Raw genomic sequence first — 21,832 nt, forward strand, 5'->3', positions numbered from 1 at the left:
CGTATTATTTACATAGCGTACTTATGTCTTCTTGTTTATCTGCTCATTGTATGTTTGTTCAAATATTTTGATACTTAAGTAGTTTGTGTTTGAATGTTTCAGATTTTTTTTACGCTATTTTGGTTGCTGGATATCTTATTTTTGGGGAATTTACATGAAATAATGTTTAAGAATTATATTGTGTGAACTATCAAATAAAAATAATAATTCGTACATTTTCAGACAGTTGTGATTGTAAGTCTGTGATACATGCTTACACAGTAAATACAAATATATAATTGTCATAAAAGAAGGAGGTTCAGCGATCTATAAAATCAAATTAAACCCATTATTTTCTGCAAACAATTCCAATGCTAAGTCAGGAAGATGACTGTTGTTTTCCATTTTTTTCATTAGTGGTATAGTCGAATGGGAATTTTTATGGACTTTTCCCTTTTTCAATTTTCTTTTGAGTACGGTATTTTTGTGAATACTTTTGTTTTGTACCTTCACTATTGTATATTACTTTCTTGTGTGCCACTTGTTTAACGATGGATATATATTAATACATTGAAAAATGATTTAGCAAATTACAGACATCGATGGTGCTACGGTTTGTTTTCTACAAAATGCTAAAAGCCTGTTAAATTCGGTTTTCTGTTCTACTGTACCATGTGTATATTAACATGATTGAGAGGCATTACTTTGCATTTATTAACAGATTGGTTTTTTTTTTCTTTTCAGGTATGTTACTGGCAACAGTTTGGTTTCACGTTTTGTGGTTTTTAACAGAACCAGGTATGATCAATTAATTCAAAAGTGTCTACTATGCAAAGTCAAAATTATAAATTTATATCTATAGTTATATTAACTACTCTTTTCAAAGGTCAAATTATAGGGCTGGGTGTCATATTTTCAATAATTATATGCCAAGAAATGCTGAGAGTTAAACTTAAATTTTGTACTACCCCTACTTTGAGTTTTGATATCCCTAAGAATTCAAGGCTGCCGAAATAATTAATCTTTATACTGCTATCATTTCCAAGTAATGTCTCTAATCAATAAAACAAAGAGATCATTTCTGGAAACCAGCAAATGAACAAAACAATGTATTTATGAATATTTTAAGAGACGTGGTTGTGAAACAGTTGTATATATAAAGTGCAATCTATAAATGCTTTCTTAAACTTAGTATTGCGTTGCACATCAAATCATCATGCTTGAATACATTACGGAATGAGTATATACAGACATCCATTTTTAATCAAAGCAATCAACTTTGCCAGGGAATTAAATTTAGATGGATGAATGCATTACGAGGATAATTATTATTTCTTTGTACAGAAATTTTCAATATTATGTAAAGAATTCGGTCATAATTGTAAGAACCTTTGTATGATAACGACAAAGTCACAAAACGGTTATTAACAATTATAATTTGAAGGACTTATACTAGTACGGAGAAAAGAAAATGGAAAACAATCAAAATAATTTACAGAGAATTTGAGATAAACCCTACAAATACGAACATTTTAAAACGCAGTTCCTGCTTAGCAAGCTTCCCGTTTAGTGCCCATTAAAGTTAGATTCAGATAATAAATGATTGAGCGTCTTATGTAACCAATTGTTTCATAGGTCAATACATATTGCGTTAGTATTTAGTGTACTCAAACAATAGAAAAACCGCTGTTGATTTTCACAAATGTCATTACCACAATCAAGAACGTATTTTCAATTCAGATGTACCAACAATGAATTTACCATTACTGATCCGATTCGGGATGAACTTCCTAGATCAAACAGAACATAATTAAAAACACTAAAATCTATCGGCAATTTCACTATAACAAATTTAATTAAGGATATACTTAGGTGAGGTTTTGAATAGATGCCAAATTTTCAAATTCCTTGGTGTTTTTCCATACGATACAAGATAAAATATATTGGCCCATTACACCTATTTATTGTTTACATAAGATAAGATGGCTCGTAAAAGGTCATTTGACCAAATTTTAGCAGATTCTTGATTTTCTTTCTCTTTATTTGAGACCCAATTAATACCAATGCAAATATAAGGCATAGTCCGAGCCAGCCTTTTCTCGCCATATTCTACAAATCAATTACTCGAAAAAGAGCTCCATGGCCTATCAATATTTTTGTTTAATTTGATCCTTAACTAATTCTCTTTTCAATATATTATGAAATGTATATATTATATATAATACATTTTCCAGCTTAAAGTGTCAATTTTGAATCCTTGATCTATTTTATTTTACCTTAGATCACATCCTCAGTTTATGAGTAAAAATATGTAAATGCGTATAACTTTCTTTTGTAAAAGAGGGACGAAAGATACCAAAGGGACAGTCAAACTCATAAATCTAAAACAAACTGACAACGCCATGGCTAAAAATGACAAAGACAAACAGAAAAACAGTGACATAAAATAAATATAACAAAATAATGTTACTTATTTATTAGTTACTCGATATGCAAGCTTAGACAAGTTGTAATTCTTAAATATATATCTTATAGTAAATACGGCAATATCTTCGAGATGTTGGAGAGGATTATGAGTTAGTTTGTGGTGCTGTTGATTTTATTAGTCAGATTTACCTTGCAGGAATTATGACATAATATTTGAAGTTTAATGAAATATATATTTTATGGATTGCTTATGGCTTTGTTGACTTAAGAACTTAATAATTACCTCGAATTAATAATCAACATTGATAAAGGTCTACATCTGTCGCCCCGAGAGATTTCAGAATACTGCCTTATAAGTACATTGCATATATGTTCCATTAGCATCCGTATTTTCTATCGCGAATCATTTCAAAGTTATATTTTATATACTGTAAATTCAGAAATTATTGCGAGGTTTTTATTATTGCAAAAAATGCGACAGAGTTGTAATCCCAATAGTTTAAAATCGCATTTTTTTATATGAACTAACATAATTTTTCTAAAAATCGTAAAAAATAAAATCGCATTTAAGTTTAAAATGACAGAATCGCAATAATAAATTCACGCAATAATTTCTGAATTTTCAGGATAATATAAATAAGACAGAAAATTAAATACAAACAAATAAACATAAGATCACAACCACAATTAATGATAGAACTATTAGAAAACGTAAATTATATTTCTTGTAGTCCAGACTTGGGTTTGTTTTCACTGTGTTAAAGTTGTACTTTTGATATATACAAAACTGGTTACAGTAGTTGTATAACATGTATAAAGGGTGTTCTGGGATATGAATTTATACTTGTATAAATATATGCACGTGAAGGCATTTGACGGTTTAAACGTGAGATTCCGTTATATTGTATAAAGAAGATGATACTGGTATCAACACATCTACAGGTGCTCACAGTAACTACGACAATCAGTTTATTGTGGCATGTTAATGTAGCACTACAATTTTAAGTTTGTTTTCAATCTATTCAAAGGTATGGGATAATTTTAATAGTTTGTATAAACATTGAAGATTGTTGTTAAAATATATTACTTTAAGATGTTAATAAACTTTAGATATAAAAAGATGTGGTGTGGGTGTCAATGAGTCAAAATTTATAAAAGTAAACAATTTTATGTCCAAGTAAAGTCTTCAAAACGGAGCCTTGGCTCACACCGAACAACAAGCAATAAAGGACCCCAAAAGTTCGAACGTAAAACCATTCAGACAGAAAAATTAAAAAAGAGAATAGTTTATGGGTATGATATTAATTATCATGCTTGAAAACGTTACAGAAAGGAAACTTGATGAAATTAATTTTTAATCAAAACAATCATCTTTGCGTAGCATTACGTTAAGATGGATGAATGGAAAATGAGTATTGTAAAGAAATAGGTCATAATGTTCAAATGAGTTTTAAAGAAGTACGAAAGGTTACCAGAAGGAGAGTACAAGTTCTAATCGGAAGGACTAACAATAATATGAACAAACGATAAGAAAACAAACAAAATACCATACAGAGAATTAAAGATAAAACCTTACAAAAACCAATATTTTTTTCGAAGCTAGGAACACTTCCCTTCGTGTCTGTTAAAAAGTAAATCAGAAAAATAAAGATGAAGCTTCATATTGTAATTGATTTTTTTTCAGAATGCATTACATTTTGGGTAAATAATTTACACACACTTTTAAATGATTGAAGTTGTCCTTTACAATGATCATTCGTACACTTACGAAGCATTTGATTCTATCCAGGTGTACCCGCATTGACTTAGCCATCACTTTTCAGATTTAGAAATGGTGAACTTACTAGATCAACAAAATTTGATACGAACATAAAAAATATATGAGCAATTGAATTATAATAAATAAACATTTTATTTTTATAAAATTTAAATTCGAACGACAATGTGTTTATCTGACTTACGTCAATAACTGCCCCTAGTGGCAGGAACATAGAATATATATAACAAAACGAATTTTAATATTTAAATAAACACGAGAAACCAACTCAATTTTTATGCTTAATAGCCTTTGACAATTCCTAATTTCAAATATTTTATTCGTTATTTTTCTTATACATATATTGCACTTTCTGCACGATGTTGTATAGGTTTAATTAAGTTGTGGTACAGTTGATGTCCTATCGATTTTGTTTGTGAATTTTACCTGGAATTGCGACAAAATATTGGAAATTTAATTAACTATATCTTTTACGTGTTGCAAATGGCTTTTGGACTAACCTAACTCGAATTGATAATTAATATTTATACATTTCTACATGTCGTCTCATACATTATAGTAAATATCCAGCGTTAAAAGTACATTCAATGTATGTTTCATTAAGAATCTGTATTTTTCTATCGGGAAACATGTCAAAATAATATTTTATGTATGAACTACAACAAATCAGTAAATACAAACAAATGAACACAAAAACACAACCACAATTGGCGATAAAACTATCATAACACATTATTCAAGTTTCTTATCGTTGAGACTTGGGATTTATTTCTCTGTGTAAAAGTTGTACTTTTTATATATTCCGAACTGGTTAGAGCAGTTGTATATCGGGTGTTCTATGATGTAATTTATATTGGTAATATTTGCACGAGAAAAACTTGCGTAATATTGTACAAAGAGATGACATTGGTGTCACTTCTACTAAATGTGATCATAGTAAATAAAGGCAACAGTAGTATACCGCTGTTCAAAACTCATAAATCCATGGACAAAAAACAAAATCGGGGTAACAAACCAAAACCGTAAGTAAATACGACAACCAGTTTTTTTTTGGTTTATTTAAATGTATTGGACAATTGCGTTAATGTAAATTTGAATACTGTTATAATAATAAATAAACTGGTTCAAGTAAAGTGAAAAAATTACTGCGATCAACATAATCTATTACATGAATAACATGTTTAACCAGAGATTTGTTTAAATTAATTATATCAAAGCATTCTAATAAAGAAGTGTTTTAAAATTAGACAATCAAAGTTAGGGATAGTACAAAATTAATTAGTTTAAATGTACCAGACATGTCATGTCAAGCGTATGTGCGACTTATACTTTCTAAAATTAGATTATTTGTCGGATGTTAAATCATCATGCTTGAAAACATTACAGAATTGAAACCTGATGGCATCATTTTTTAATCGAAACAGTCATCTTTACGTAGCATTAAGTTCAGATAGGTGAATGCTTAATGATGATTGTTATCATTTCTTTGTTAAAATTAGGTCATAATATTCATTTGGTTTTTACGAAGTACGAAAAGATCACCAGAATGGGTGCACAAGTTCTATTTGGAAGGACTAGCAATGATATGATCATTCGTACAATTACGGAACATATGATTATATTCAGGTGAACAAGCATTGACCTACCCACTACTATTCAGATTTAGAAAAAATGAACTTAATATATCAAGCAAAAATCGATAAGAACACAAAAAAGTCTATGAGCAATTCACTACAAAAGTCTAAAAGTCTGAAAGGACCAATTTTTGTCTTCCTTTTATTGAATTTTTACTCGACATTCTCCAAAGGTATGTCTTAATTGTTTTTGACAAATTCGCATTTATATGAAATTTTTATGATCATGATGATATTTACTCGGCATATTCTCGACATTCGGAATATTGTCTTTAAAATTTCTGGACAAATTCTTGACATTTGAATACTGTCTTGAAATTTCTCGGCATATTCTTGACATTCTTATTTTTTCTCAGTATGGCTTGACATATTTTGAACATTTTGAGTTGTGTCTTAAATTTACTTGACAATTCTGATTTTTGGAAATCATGACAAATATTCTATCTTCAATCTTTATTTCTCTTTATATAATATACTGTTGTTTCAAGTTACACTTGTTACAACATAAAAAAAGATGGGCATGTAAGAGAGGGACGAAAGATACCAAAGGGACAGTCAAACTCATAAATCTAAAACAAACTGACAAAGCCATGGCTAAAACTGAAAAAGACAAACAGAAAAACAATAGTACACACGACACAACATAAAAAAACTACAGAATAAACAGCACGAACCCCACCAAAAACTAGGGGTGATCTCAGGTGCTCCGGAAGGGTAAGCAGATCCTGCTCCACATGTGGCACCCGTGAAATGATTGAAAATTTTGGTATATAAATATTTTGACAAATAACAATATGGCTATGAAATCTAAAGTATGGACAATACTCATGTGGGTAGTTTAATATAAATCAATTTAAATGTGGGTTTGTAAATAATTACAAATATTGATTCCTGAACCTTATGAATAATTACTAAATGATTAAAACCAATCATATTGTAGTCATATTTCATTCTACAATCATAATATTCAATGTTAATATTGTAAATAAGTAATGTATCAACATGTTGCTTTCATAAATAGAAAAGTATGAGGCTATCCTAATACTTGCAAGGATTTAACAGAAGAAAATTTGTGTAATTATAATATGTTGGAATATATATTAAGTATTACACATGGACAGGATGTTCCCTATAAAATTAAGGTACACCCCATGGTACACGCACCCGTCATATGAAAATTTACTGCTTTACCTGTAATCAGCCATCAAACTTATCAGTTGACCGACCATGCCACTACAATTTAAAAAGTTTGTTGATAGATGAAATGAAAACCGTCCTTTTAATTAAATTTTTTTTATTTAAATTTAATACTCAATTTTGAATAAAAAATGTTTTTGGTTTTTCTAAAAACTTGAATAAGGTGTTGGAATCAAGATGGGAACAAATTATTGGAATTAAACGAAAGCCCCCCTTTTTCAGTCACACAAACGTACAAAAGGTATTGTGGTATCCAAAAAGGACACATGGTCACATTTTAAAACTCCCACAAGACACCTATTTTAGTAAAGCAAGTTTTTCGAACGGCAAACATCTAAAGGCTGTTTGTCAGTAACTTTGACATATATTCCAAGTGAAAACAATTAATTAAACGTTTAATTAGAATAAGTCAAAATTAAACTACATGGGGGTTATTGGAGTATTCCCACTTAGTTGCACCAAAAGGGTATCTTACTATTCAAAATTAATCCTTGATTCTTCAAAGTGTAGTTTAGTCATAATAAAAAGGAAAATACAACAGAAATAGAAAGTGCAGAATGAGTCTGTACACATTTCAGGCAAAATTTATACTGTTGAGATAGTGTCAAGACATATTTAAGACTGTCAAGAATGTGTCGAGATATATTTAGACAGCTTAAAGACTGTCAAGAACGTGTCGAGACATATTCAGACATTATTGTAAGAATGTCAAGAATATGTCAAGACCGATTGAGACACGTTTAAGACAGTCAGGAATTGGTCGAGACTAATCCAGACTCTTATCAGATGATACAGGAAGTGTCGAGTAATGTTTAGACAATGTTCATACTGTCAGGACACTTGTCTAGAAAAATCAAGACCCTAGTAGACAAGTTTATATTATGTTAAGAATTGTTTTTAATTATTCAGACAATTAAAGAATGTCGAGTTAAATTCATGCAAAGTCAGACAAAAACGGGTCTTTTCAGACTTTTTGACTTTTGTAGTGATTGCATTATAATTAATTAACATCGTTTTTTATTTAATTAAAATTCGCATGCAAAATATGTTTATCTGACTAATGTCAATGATTGCCTCTAGCGGCAGGGACAGTTGATAAATGTAACCTAGCGAATTTTCGAATCTTAAGAAACACGAGAAACCAACTCAATTTTTATGGATTATCTAGCTTGAACAATTCGTAATTACGAAACATTTATTATTCCATTTGAAATACTTACAATAATATGAACGAACGAAAAGGAAAACAAAAACACAAAATACCATACAGAAAGATAAACCTTAAAAAAAATAGCAGATGCGCAGTATTGTGCTGAGCTAAAGACACCGAAATCTCCGGCGCAGGGCTAACATCCGTTCCGTACTTACTTCGTATCACTACACTTAATATGACTCAATAAGCGTAGACAAGTCATTGTAAACTAGAGATTAAGGATACAACAGATACAGTTAAGTCGACCTCATATCTTAACTTACATCAAGAACTTGACAATGAGGGTCGGTTGAAAACAAAACTTTAGGACAAAAGAGATGATTTCTGCTTTCCAATTGTGAATTTTTAAGTAGCAACATTCCAGCAACACCTGCATACGGTGTATATATCTTCCAATAGATATGATATTCCTATGCTTGCATTTTCTATCATGATTTTCGTGATGGTTACTGCTTAAAAGGAAGCTATTAAACCAAGAGTTCCAAATGGTGAAGTTGAAATCTTCCTTTCGTAAATTTTACAGACGCCATCACGAGTTGGTTGACCGTTATGGAATAACCGTTTCACAAATGAAATCGAATGTGTTCCTTACGTCATAACTTTGATCCCCTTTCCTTTCACGAATGTGACCTTCCGAATAAGACAATTTGCCGGATTTGTTATCACATGAGCAACACGACGGGTGCCACGTGTGGTGCAGGATCTTGTTACCCTTCCAGGAGCCCCTGAGATCAACCGTAGTTTTTGTTTGGGTTCGTGTTTCTTATTAGTTAGTTTTCTTTGTTGTGTCATGTGTACTTCTGTTTGTCTGTTTGTCTTTTTTTCATTTTAGCCATTGCGTTGTCAGTTTATTTTCGATTAATGAGTTTGACTGTCCCTTTAGTATTTTTCGTCCCTCTTTTGTACTATTCGTATATTAATTGTTTTTTGTATTCGTGAACTTTCTAATAGTATATACTGCACTTTCTGCACTAAAGTGTATATGATGTAGAGTAAGTAATGCTACTGTTAATGTGCTATCAGTTTTGCTGTCAGTTTTACCAGGAATTCTGACATAATATTGGAAACTTGATGAACTATCTTTCGTGGTTGATGGACTAAATCAACTCGAATTAATAATTCACATTGATTAATCTCTATAGTCTAAGCCTTTAACTTAAACAGTTGAGAACATTGCATGTATGTTTCGTTAGAATCTTGATTTTTATCACGTGACATTCCTAATGCATGAAATAGCTAAGACAAATCAGTAAATACAAACAAATAAAAATACAAGAAAGAACTATCATTTCACGTACTGATTAATTACAAGTAGTTCAAATATACCAGACATGTAATGTCAATTTTATGTCCCAGTAATACTTTCTCATAATGCTTGAATGCAATTCGTACTGGAAACATGATGACACCAATTTTTAATCAAAGTAATTATTTCGTACCATTAAGTTTAAATGGTTGAATGCATAAGGAGGATTATTATCATGTCTTTGTATAGAAATAATGTTAATATGTGTTTTAAAGAAGTACTAAATAAACTCATCATAGATACCAAGATTAAATTCTATTTTAACGCCAGACGCGCGTTCAGTGTACAAAAGACTCATCAGTGACGCTCGAATCAAAAGGATTACCAAAAGAGGAATTATATTTGTAGTTAGTAACAATAATAAGGAAAAAAATAGAAAAAAATCATAAAACAAAGAGAACTTAAGATGAACACTTACAAACAAGAAGAGGGGGATACATTATTCATCAAAACTAGTGACACCTTGTCGGGTTTAAGAACAACAAATAATAAAATATCATGTTAGTTAGTCAGTTAATAGTTAGTATTTTGAATGCCAAGGTTTACTTTCTAAACAAAAATGGCAATACAATATCAAGCCAATGAAGACCTAAAAACGAACACAAGTTTTTATTGATTACTTATTATAATAAGAGACACATTTAGAGATACACAACCGGAGGGAAATATCTTTAATTTCAATCATTACAGCAATGCAACACATCCGAAGTTCTTGTGCTAAAGAGGACGTCAGGCTTTGGTATACTAAACAAATTGAAAAAAAATAACTATCTGTGACGTTTTTTTGCAAACCAGTTAAGAATGTCATGCCATTGTAAGTTGCCGTTTTGAACCTTTCAGGTGAAAATAAAGTTGCGCTTTGGCTCTGTGATAACATTCTTACTGCAACTTGGAAATGCAATTCATCTATGAAAGCGTCGTTCTTCTGCTTCGAAATTTGCCATGACCATGTATTAATGGTAACCATTAGTCATGAATTACTACCACACATCTATTCAGTTCTTTAAAAGGGGAGATATACTTTATTAACCCTCAGCATAATACAAAATATGTTCAAAAACGTGCACACAAATTGTGTTGATTGATGTGCCCCAAAATTGATATTCCCACAGTTGGGGCAATATGCGCAATTGTTATTCCATAGGCCGTAATGGTAACGTTTTCTTCTGTTGCTCAGCCCATATCGTAAACTTGTATATGTATGATGGCTTGTTTCGAAGCTGAGACATTTTTACAAATGTGGTTAAATTTTCGGGGTACGAAGTGTGATTCATTTTTCCGTAATTTAGCAAACCCCGAGTATCCTTTTGCGATGTCGCTCCTCATGGTAAAAAATCCCAATTTTAACACAATAAGTTCTTTGAAATTTTAATACTTTGAACACATTTCATAGCTCCATGGTTTTTACACATTTATTCTGTGTTCCCTTATTTTCTAAATTAACACTAATGGTTCAGCTCAGTTATTTGTTTATCATAGAAATGTGTCAAATATCACTACACAGAGATTTTTTGTTTACACGTGACTTTTGTGTTCCTCATTTCAAGGCGCATTAGGGGTATTGTCCCAGTTACGGAATGTGTTTATATGTACTATACCATCATTGAAATAGTCTTTACTGATTCTGAATTGTCCAACTTATTATTTTAACCAGAAGGAAATTGAAAACAAGAATTCATGAGCCATTGTACTAGAATGAATTAAAGTATATTTTTAATCTGAACTACTAAAATAAGTTTTTCTTTTGAAGCGAGAATTAACATGAAAATGTATATATCTAAATAATGTCAATTACTTCCCATAGTAGCATTTACAAAGACTAATTATGAGGAAGGTTTTTTTTCTAATTTTGAGTAACAAGATATACTAATTAAACATGCATGGTGTATTAGCTTGAACAGATCATAATTTTAAAGTGTTAAACGTTTACTTTCTTATGGAAACAACTGCAGTATATGCTTTATGATAAAGAGTTATGTTGATACTGCTGGTGTACTATCGATTATTAAAGTCAGTTTTATCATAGTTTTACCAGAGTTATGTCATATTATTTGAACATTGATGAACTATCTTTTATATATGGCTAATGAATTTCGTGGCATTTAAACTAAATTAATTGGTTTGATAATTTATATTGATATATGTCTTTATCTATCGATTTAAAGCAATACCTTATACAGCTTAATAAATACATTGCATGTATATTTCATAACAATGCTGATTTCTGAATGGCTGTCAATAATGGTAAGGCATTCCGAGTGATGTTTAATATCTACATGAAATTCATTTCACATCATTGCATGCAGTTCCGATGATAACTTTGCAACAATGCATTGGAAAAAACTGAGAGCTTGAGTACAATTAATACCATGAATAATTGATCGATTGATTGATTGATTGTTGTTTAACCCACTTTTAGCCATATTCTTTGGTCTTGTGGCATTCAGTTTTTATTGATGAAAGAAGGCAGAGTGTCGGGAGTGAACAACCGACCAACAGAAGGAAAATTGAAAATACTACTTAATTAATTTCAGCGTACCTGTCATATGAGGGATTCGATTTGTTGGTGTGAACAGGACTTGTGATACATTATTTCGACTACTTGGTATGAACCATTCGAACAACAAATCCCCTCAGTTATACCATAGCCAAGAAATAAATATCAAATAATAGGAATTGCACATTTAGTTTTTTGTAATTTTATAGTGTTGTAAAAGCAATGAGCACATAAAAGTATGGAGTAATTCCGTTCAACGCTTTAACATGTATCTCCTATAGAAAATACAAAAAGAAGCATTAACTTCTCCTTAAGTAGACTTATAACTGAGTTTATATTTTGATTAGTAACACGACTATTGTCACATACATGATCTGATTACCCTTTCGAAGCACCTGGAACTATCCCCAGTTTTGGGTGGTATATGATGAGTTGCCCAATCTTTTTTTGTATTTTGAATACTGTTTTGATCTGTTTTCTATTTTGCTGTTGCTTTATCAGTTATTTTTTTTGCGACTTTTGAGTTTGAATATGTCTTGTTTCTTATGCATGCTTCTCTTAATAATATTTTGTTTATATTGAATTTTTCCTTGTCAATAATCAACAACCATTTTCCATTTGTATTGGCAAACGCACGTGATTGTTCCTATAAACATGATAAATGGTCTTAATGGGAACAATTATTCTTTAAACAGTCCATGAACTCTTTTTGACATGGGGTAATTATGTGTACAGCAATTAAAAAATCAATTATCTCTTGTATCAATTAATTGAAGTTAATAAATAATCTAAAACATGATCTATTTATTTATTTTTTGGTCGTTTTAAAATTTTTAACATTTCCATTGTTTGGTTTCGAATTTTACTGATGATATCTAAATTTTCATATTTATTACATAACAAATCATAAATTCTAACGTCAGACTGTTTATTTCATAATCATATTAACTAGTATACCCAATTAGAGGAACTGGATGCTTGTAACTTCATTACTTGTGCGTATTTCTAGAAAAGAGTCTTCCATATATATACCAGACATTTCTTTGACGCTTAGGTCGCAAAATGAACAAAAATAAAAATTGAAACTGATACCGTAAGAGAATAACGCTATAATAATAGTTTAATGTATTATATTAGTTTAAGCACTTAAACAGTATTGCAAATTCAGACAAACTTATGCATTAATATTCACATTTCAGAGAGTAAATTATTTTATATATTACCGTACAAAATGAACAAGAAAATATTAAAAATCTGTGTGTACAAGAAAGAGACTATCGTAATATATCGATGTTTAAACTAAGTTATACGTGATAAGGGTGTTCGTTAACTTGTTTTAAAATATCAACCCTTTTTCAAAAGAATCTGACAAATTGATAGTATACAAAAAATGGATTAATAATAAGAAACAAATTGAACGTTTAAGGGTCTTTGTTTTAAAGATACAATACATTGAAAGTTTTTTTCGACATTTGAGTTCGTAACCTTTTCCCAATCAATTCTTAAAAGCATACAAGGATTTTATAATAATTCAAACATGGATGTTTAAACATGTGTGAAAAAATAACGAAAAGAAAAAATTAAACTGGTTAGCAAGCAAAATTATTTTTCGAAACGATTTGGACGTTTCGTCCCCGAGGGTATCATCAGCCCAGTAGTCAGCACTTCAGTGTTGACAGGAATATCAATTTCGCGCGTCTGGTGTATATACAGGGTTTAGATGATGAGTTTATTTACATGGTTATTTTTATAAAACTTTGAAATTTTCTAACAACTCAGGATTTCTTACTCTAGGAAAAATTACCTTGGCCGTATTTGGTACAACTATTTTTGAATTTTGGGTCATTAATGTTGTTAAACTTTGTACTTGTTTGGCATTTTAACTATTTTGATCTGAGCCTCACTGATGAGTCTTATGTAGACGAAACTCGCGTCTGGCGTAAAAAATTATAATCCTGGTACCTTTGATACCTTTGTGGATGTAACTAGAGGGTCCGGAAATCTGACATTCTTAATATACACAGAATAGCTTAATTTAATCAATTGTGAACAGATTGAGATCGACCGTGTCGACTGGAAAATTGATAACTTAACCATCCTATACAGAGGGATGAAAATTTCATGTCCTGAAAAACTATTTGGTTTTAAGAAAGAAAAATTTTCATTTAAAGAAAAATTACAGAAGATTGCCAATGATCTTCTTTTGAATTAATATTGAATTATTTACAGATATGATAAAATAGTACCATGAAAAAAAAAGAAACAAAATATGTAATATGTGTAATCACAATAGTTTATCAAATATATTTTGTGAAAATTATGTAAGCTTACATGATGATACTAAGTTAAAGCTGTAAACTTAGTAAATTGTTACAGCAAATATGCAATAAAGATATTGTAACGTTAAAATTGATTTAATATTTTTTTCAATTGTTAATAGGAAATAGTTAATGACTTAAGCAAACATTACAAAATTAATTGTTATAGTGCGTTTGATATATGGACAATGACTCACTATAATAGGTGTAATACCACCATTGATTTTCCCCTATTAGTCTTTGTTAAATTTGCACATTTCAAAAAAATGTGCAGAATGTATCTTTGTTTCAAATAAAGAAATACTTGGCATGAGTAAAGTTTTATCCTGTCCAGTTCTATAGAAAAAGTTTCACATAACATTTCATTGCATATAAGAAAATAACCATCATTGGAAGTTAACCAATCAAATTTCTCCCCTTATTCTATCTGTGTACAAGGTTTAGTCACCATGTAACCTCAAGATTACAAAATTTTCTATAGAAATCACAAATAAAAAATAATGGTGTTTTGAAATACCCAAGACATATGTTTATGACACAGAAATAGTTTTACTGCAATAAAATGTAGGAATAATTACCTACAACGGTCAAATTCAAGGGAATATTCTTTTAGACCTACTTTCGTATGCAACCGGATGTGACGTACCATGATTTGGTGGTATTACACCTAAAGAAGACCTTTTTGTTCAATAAACTGAATGTGACTTTTTCCTTATGTAATACTGGTTATTTCAAGCATTTCTGTCAAGTTTTGTCATAATCAGTTCAATAGTTTGAGAAAAATCTAGTATAATGAAAGACGACATCTACAGCGATTCGAGCAAAATTTCTTCGACAAATCCAAACCAAGCCGCATCAAGTTAGAATAGAGTGTGGACCAATAAATGATCAAATATCTATCTTATCTGCCTACAAACAGTTGAAAATAATACACAAGATGATTTTAGGAAGATAAAATACCACTAATAAACCTCTTTGTCTTCTTTATAAGGTCTCTTGGGGTCAATTTATACCTCACATTTCCTCAAAATCTTTTCAGGCCAATAAATAAAAATATTGGGGTAACTTTCACTCATTTATGGTAGAAATGTTATAAGAAATGAGTAATTGAAGCATTTTAGCAGAATGAACAATCCATATAAAAGTTTACTGTCTCCAAGGAGGTTTCAATAAGTCCTTACGTAAAAATTAAATTTACGCCGTGTTCCAAAGAGAGACATAAAAGGCTTCTCTTTTAGTGAATAACTTGTCGTTACAACATTAAAAATATTTTCATCTACTTATAACTATATATTTATTTAAGTATTACCTAGGAAAATGTTATATCATAGCAAAATATAAGAAATAAGGAGAAAAAGCCCATCCCCCTCAAGAAAAATAAATATATGCACTTAGTATGGCTTTTTCTGTCAACTGAATATTCATGGTACAGTCCTATTTCAAGACAATTTTCTCATAAAATGTGTTTTAAAGACTCAATTCACTCAGAATATTTCATTTTTTGTATTATTTCACTTAAATAGCAAGAAATTTTAACACTTGAGATTACTCACAAGGCCATAGGTGCATGTACAGCTTCCCATATTAGGTGTAATACCACCATTGATTTTCCCCTATTAGTCTTTGTTAAATTTGCACTTTTCAAAAAAATGTGCAGAATGTATCTTTGTTTCAAATAAATAATTACTTGGCATGAGTAAAGTTTTATCCTGTCCAGTTCTATAGAAAAAGTTTCACATAACATTTCATTGCATATAAGAAAATAACCATCATTGGAAGTTAACCAATCAAATTTCTCCCCTTATTCTATCTGTGTACAAGGTTTAGTCACCATGTAACCTCAAGATTACGAAATTTTCTATAGAAATCACAAATAAAAAATAATGGTGTTTTGAAATACCCAAGACATATGTTTATGACACAGAAATAGTTTTACTGCAATAAAATGTAGGACTAATTACCTACAACGGTCAAATTCAAGGGAATATTTTTTTAGACCTACTTTCGTATGCAACCGGATGTGACGTACCATGATTTGGTGGTATTACACCTAAAGAAGACCTTTTTGTTCAATAAACTGAATGTGACTTTTTCTTTATGTAATACTGGTTATTTCAAGCATTTCTGTCAAGTTTTGTCATAATCAGTTCAATAGTTTGAGAAAAATCTAGTATAATGAAAGACGACATCTACAGCGATTCGAGCAAAATTTCTTCGACAAATCCAAACCAAGCCGCATCAAGTTAGAATAGAGTGTGGACCAATAAATGATCAAATATCTATCTTATCTGCCTACAAACAGTTGAAAATAATACACAAGATGATTTTAGGAAGATAAAATACCACTAATAAACCTCTTTGTCTTCTTTATAAGGTCTCTTGGGGTCAATTTATACCTCACATTTCCTCAAAATCTTTTCAGGCCAATAAATAAAAATATTGGGGTAACTTTCACTCATTTATGGTAGAAATGTTATAAGAAATGAGTAATTGAAGCATTTTAGCAGAATGAACAATCCATATAAAAGTTTACTGTCTCCAAGGAGGTTTCAATAAGTCCTTACGTAAAAATTAAATTTACGCCGTGTTCCAAAGAGAGACATAAAAGGCTTCTCTTTTAGTGAATAACTTGTCGTTACAACATTAAAAATACTTTCATCTACTTATAACTATATATTTATTTAAATATTACCTAGGAAAATGTTATATCATAGCAAAATATAAGAAATAAGGAGAAAAAGCCCACCCCCCTCAAGAAAAATAAAGATATGCACTTAGTATGGCTTTTTCTGTCAACTGAATATTCATGGTACAGTCCTATTTCAAGACAATTTTCTCATAAAATGTGTTTTAAAGACTCAATTCACTCAGAATATTTCATTTTTTGTATTATTTCACTTAAATAGCAAGAAATTTTAACACTTGAGATTACTCACAAGGCCATAGGTGCATGTACAGCTTCCCATATTAGGTGTAATACCACCATTGATTTTCCCCTATTAGTCTTTGTTAAATTTGCACTTTTCAAAAAAATGTGCAGAATGTATCTTTGTTTCAAATAAAGAAATACTTGGCATGAGTAAAGTTTTATCCTGTCCAGTTCTATAGAAAAAGTTTCACATAACATTTCATTGCATATAAGAAAATAACCATCATTGGAAGTTAACAAATCAAATTTCTCCCCTTATTCTATCTGTGTACAAGGTTTAGTCACCATGTAACCTCAAGATTACAAAATTTTCTATAGAAATCACAAATAAAAAATAATGGTGTTTTGAAATACCCAAGACATATGTTTATGACACAGAAATAGTTTTACTGCAATAAAATGTAGGACTAATTACCTACAACGGTCAAATTCAAGGGAATATTTTTTTAGACCTACTTTCGTATGCAACCGGATGTGACGTACCATGATTTGGTGGTATTACACCTATACAATGCACAATATCTTCTAAAACAATGTATTTGCGATTCGTTTTTTAAGATTTATAGAACTTGACCGACGGTATCATGGAAGTGACAGCACTTTGAAATCAAAGGTCTGTACTTATTGATAGACCGCTACAACAATGAATATTTGATATGAATACAATAGATCAGCAATAACAAAGACAACAATATAATTGTTCTAAATGTACATTATCCATGGTTTATGGTTACTTGTCACACGAGACTATAAAAGTGTGTATGATCAATTATAGATAATAATTCAGTTCAAATATGGTTCAGTCATTGTTTGAAATATCATTTCTTCGTTATAAATGATTTCAGACATGTACATGTCCGATTTATTATATAGCTTGTTTATGGGTGTTTGTTTGGTTTTACTTATTATTGTTTTAATTGCTTAAATTGTTTTTATGATTGTCTATTCTAAAATTATCTATGTTGTTTTGTAGTTTTTGCGGTATTTATCTTTGAATATATTTTTACATTATTTGGAAATACTATTTAGATTGCAAATTTGTGTTGTCAGAATTATCCATTTCGATAGTCTTTGTTAATATGAGAGTTATTAAATGAACTGTCAAAATTATCAAACGAGTTCATATTTTAGTTTTGAATGGTTGAGTGACTACGTTTCACCATAAAACATGTTCTTGTGTTGCTCAGTCTTTAGTATCTGTGGAGAGTTTTGTGTACTATTGGTTGTCTTTTGTTCTTGGATCTTTTAGCCATGGCATTGTCGGTTTTTGTCGAACCCTCCCTCCGATATCTTTTACATCTCGTGTACATAGTTCTTCTTTTAAAAGAAAATGCTATATAATTTGTTTTAGATTACTATAATATATTGAAAATTGGTCTCCCAGTTGTACACTTATTTGTCAACAAACAGATTCACCTATAGATCTAGTTTTGCCATGACCACTTGAAAAATAAAACTTTGTTGATAAATAAACAATAAACAAAAAATAGACAATTATTCTTGTTTTTCTGGTCAATTGACACTAAAAATGCTCTTTATAGGTTGTGTTTCTGTTTATATTGACAATGCAATTTCCCATAGTAACTCCTTTTACAACCAAAACTGTGCCACTTTATCTATGAAGTTTTGAAAATAATATTATCCTAGAATTGAAAGTTCATATGCACCACATTTTTTCAAAGGTCCGAATATAGGGCTGTGCGGCATATTTTCAACGTTCATATGCCCTGAACTTCTCAGAGTTTAAACTAACACTAATTTGCTGGAATATCTCTACCTCGAATGAAAGGCTACCACAGATTTCAATGTTAACAATATGCACATGTTTATTTACTGGTAACATTTACAAAGTGCAACCTATACAGACATTTATAAAAATTGAAAACTCTCTAAAATCAGTTTTTCTCACATTAATAAAATTAAGAATGGAAATGGAAATACTCATTTATCAGAGTTATAATCTTATAGAAATCATTGTGTATACAATTTTTCTTTGCAATACATTTTATACCCCCACCCTGTTTCAATTTTTTAAAGAATTTGAAAACAAGACTTTTATTATTGCCAGCTTACCCTATTTGCATATTTTCTGATAAAAAAAATGCCTACAACCTGTTTAAAAATGTTTTGATAACATATTGATAGCATATCAAAATACTATAAATGTAATGTTTAGCAGTCGATCATTACAATATTCAAGATAATATAAAGTATCCAATCCAGCCTCTGTCTCCAGTCAACATCTTACTGTATGCCTATTTGTCAATTAAAGAACACATTTTCTGCCTCAAATGGTCAGTTTAGAATTCTTGTCCCAACAGTATAATCTGTAACCATATATCTGACACAATTTAGCTAATTATATACTAGAAGTGTTCAAACGAAGCCATATTTGCAATAGTTGTATGTATGCAGATACCAGTCTAAGATATAAATTCCCTTAAATGTTTTAGAGATGACTGCTAACATCTGAGTTTTGCATAACTTCCAAGCATAATTATTGTTTTCTATATCAAGAACTTTAAAAACATAAAATCATAGCATTTACAAGTTACATTATTTGTTTTATGACCCAGGGGATAGGCAATTTTCTATGCTTTTTTACCCCTGTGGCCTCAAATTTCCTAAATCATTCTGCTGTTTCTAGCAATTTGAAATATTTCGTACACATTCAGGATAGAACACACTATTGTTAGTTTTCTTGAGATATTTTTGTTTTTCTATCTTGTTTTTATTATGCAGTGGTGACAAACAAAAGAAGATTTAGGTGTTGCGGCTTACTTTTGTGTAATCGAAAGGACACAAATACCCCATATATTTTTTTTTTTTTTTTTTTTTTTTTTTTTTTTTAACGATAACAAATATTTTATTCAATCATTTCCTGTTATATAAATACCTAAGTAGCCCAGGTTGCATACTTAGGGGCCCCTGTTTTTTAACATCCTCACTTGACCAGGGAAAATATCAAATGAGTTTATACAATAGTTTTACATACATAATTATATTTAATTACAATTGATTTTCCCACCTGATAGGATCACTGTATAACATCACTATCGTATATCCGGTTCACTGAACAAAACATGTGTTGATTTAAACTGGAAATACATTAAAATTTGATTGCGAAAGTAAGTTATTGTTTGACTTGAAGAATTTTGATGTGATTGAACAGAATTTGAAAGTATTCTTTAATATATATATATGGATTATAAAAAAGGATAAAGCACATGTGGTGAGTACAAATGTATTACGAAGGATAGTATATGTGGTAGTTTACTTATGTAACTAATTTGCACAGACATAGATTCAAATAATAATTACAATAAAAGATAGTGTGTTTTTTTTCTGTTATAATAACATAGTGTTCACTACTTTATACATAATATACAATAAGATAAGTATATATGGAATCGAACACACCTTTCGTTTAGAGCAGTTGAACTAAGTACATCTTCCTAAATTTTTTCGATAAAGAGTTTAATTTTCGTTTTGCATATATACTTTATATCCGAGCGTAGCAGAAGAAATTTTAATTCGTTTTTCATGTGCATTTTAAGCATAACCTGTACAGACTGCACATTCAGTTTAATTTTATCGAATTTGCATTTATTACGTATTTTCCAAATAGCCCATTTGAAATAAAGTATTATTGAATTAACAATGAAATTACTCGAATTCTCTGTACAAATTCCTAATAAAATATCCTTTTCAACGAGAACCTCGTCGTTTATAAAGTTACAAAGTTGTAAATTTCTAACAACCGTTTCTATCAATGGTTTAACATTGTTACATTGATAAAATAAATGCTCAAGAGTTTCAGTATTATTAATTTCATCACATAAGTGACATTTTCCATTTGACATGCGCATTATTTTCAGTCTGTTTTCTGTATATATAATCCTGTGTATACATTTCCATTGAAATTCTTTAACTTTTCTATTAATATTCATTTTACTTAGATTTAGCTAAATTTTTTCCCAATTTATATACTCGCTATACAAATTTTCCCATTTTGTTTGACACTTAGGGGTCTCAATTATGTTAATGTCTAATTGAACATATTTTAATGTCAAGTCCTTGATATTAATGATTTTATTGTCTGGATTTAAAAATTCAAGGTTTTCAGAAATTTTTATTTTGTTGCTTTTTAAAGCAGTTTCATCATCGTTATTTTTTAAAATCTGCATGAATGTTTGTGGTATGGAACTTTTAATTCGTGAATATTCCGAAATACAATTACGTTTATCTTTTAATTGTCTATATATTTCATTGCACGATTTAAAATCTTTGGTATTATCGTCCCATATATCACCAAGAGTTTTGATCTGACTTCTTGAAAAGGAAGAATAAAATAAAGATTTGCCCTGAAATAAAATATTTGAGTTTCCAAATAATCGCTGTTTCTTTACTTCCATTACGTTAAATATACTCTGTGTGATCTTTGTCAGTTTTGACCACGATTGTAAAGCGCTTCTGTAATAATGTGGTATGTTTTTTATTTCAAGACCTGAAAGGTCAGAACATTTACACAGAAATGGTTCATCCTCAAATTTCT

The 21,832-nt window shown here is 30.1% G+C and overlaps 1 protein-coding gene across 1 annotated transcript in view; it reads left to right on the forward strand.

Annotated features, from left to right (window-relative positions):
* Nucleotides 1-722: 722 nt before the first annotated feature.
* The window catches only part of LOC134723489 (uncharacterized), a 28,492-nt gene continuing 7,382 nt past the window's right edge, over nt 723-21,832 (forward strand). The window contains exon 1 of the mRNA XM_063587085.1: nt 723-777. Within this exon, the coding sequence (XP_063443155.1) occupies nt 726-777 (52 nt within the window). The 5' untranslated portion in view covers nt 723-725. The remainder of the gene's footprint in view (nt 778-21,832) is intronic.

Source organism: Mytilus trossulus, chromosome 6 (assembly GCF_036588685.1).
Source record: "Mytilus trossulus isolate FHL-02 chromosome 6, PNRI_Mtr1.1.1.hap1, whole genome shotgun sequence".
Lineage (NCBI taxonomy): Eukaryota > Metazoa > Mollusca > Bivalvia > Mytilida > Mytilidae > Mytilus > Mytilus trossulus.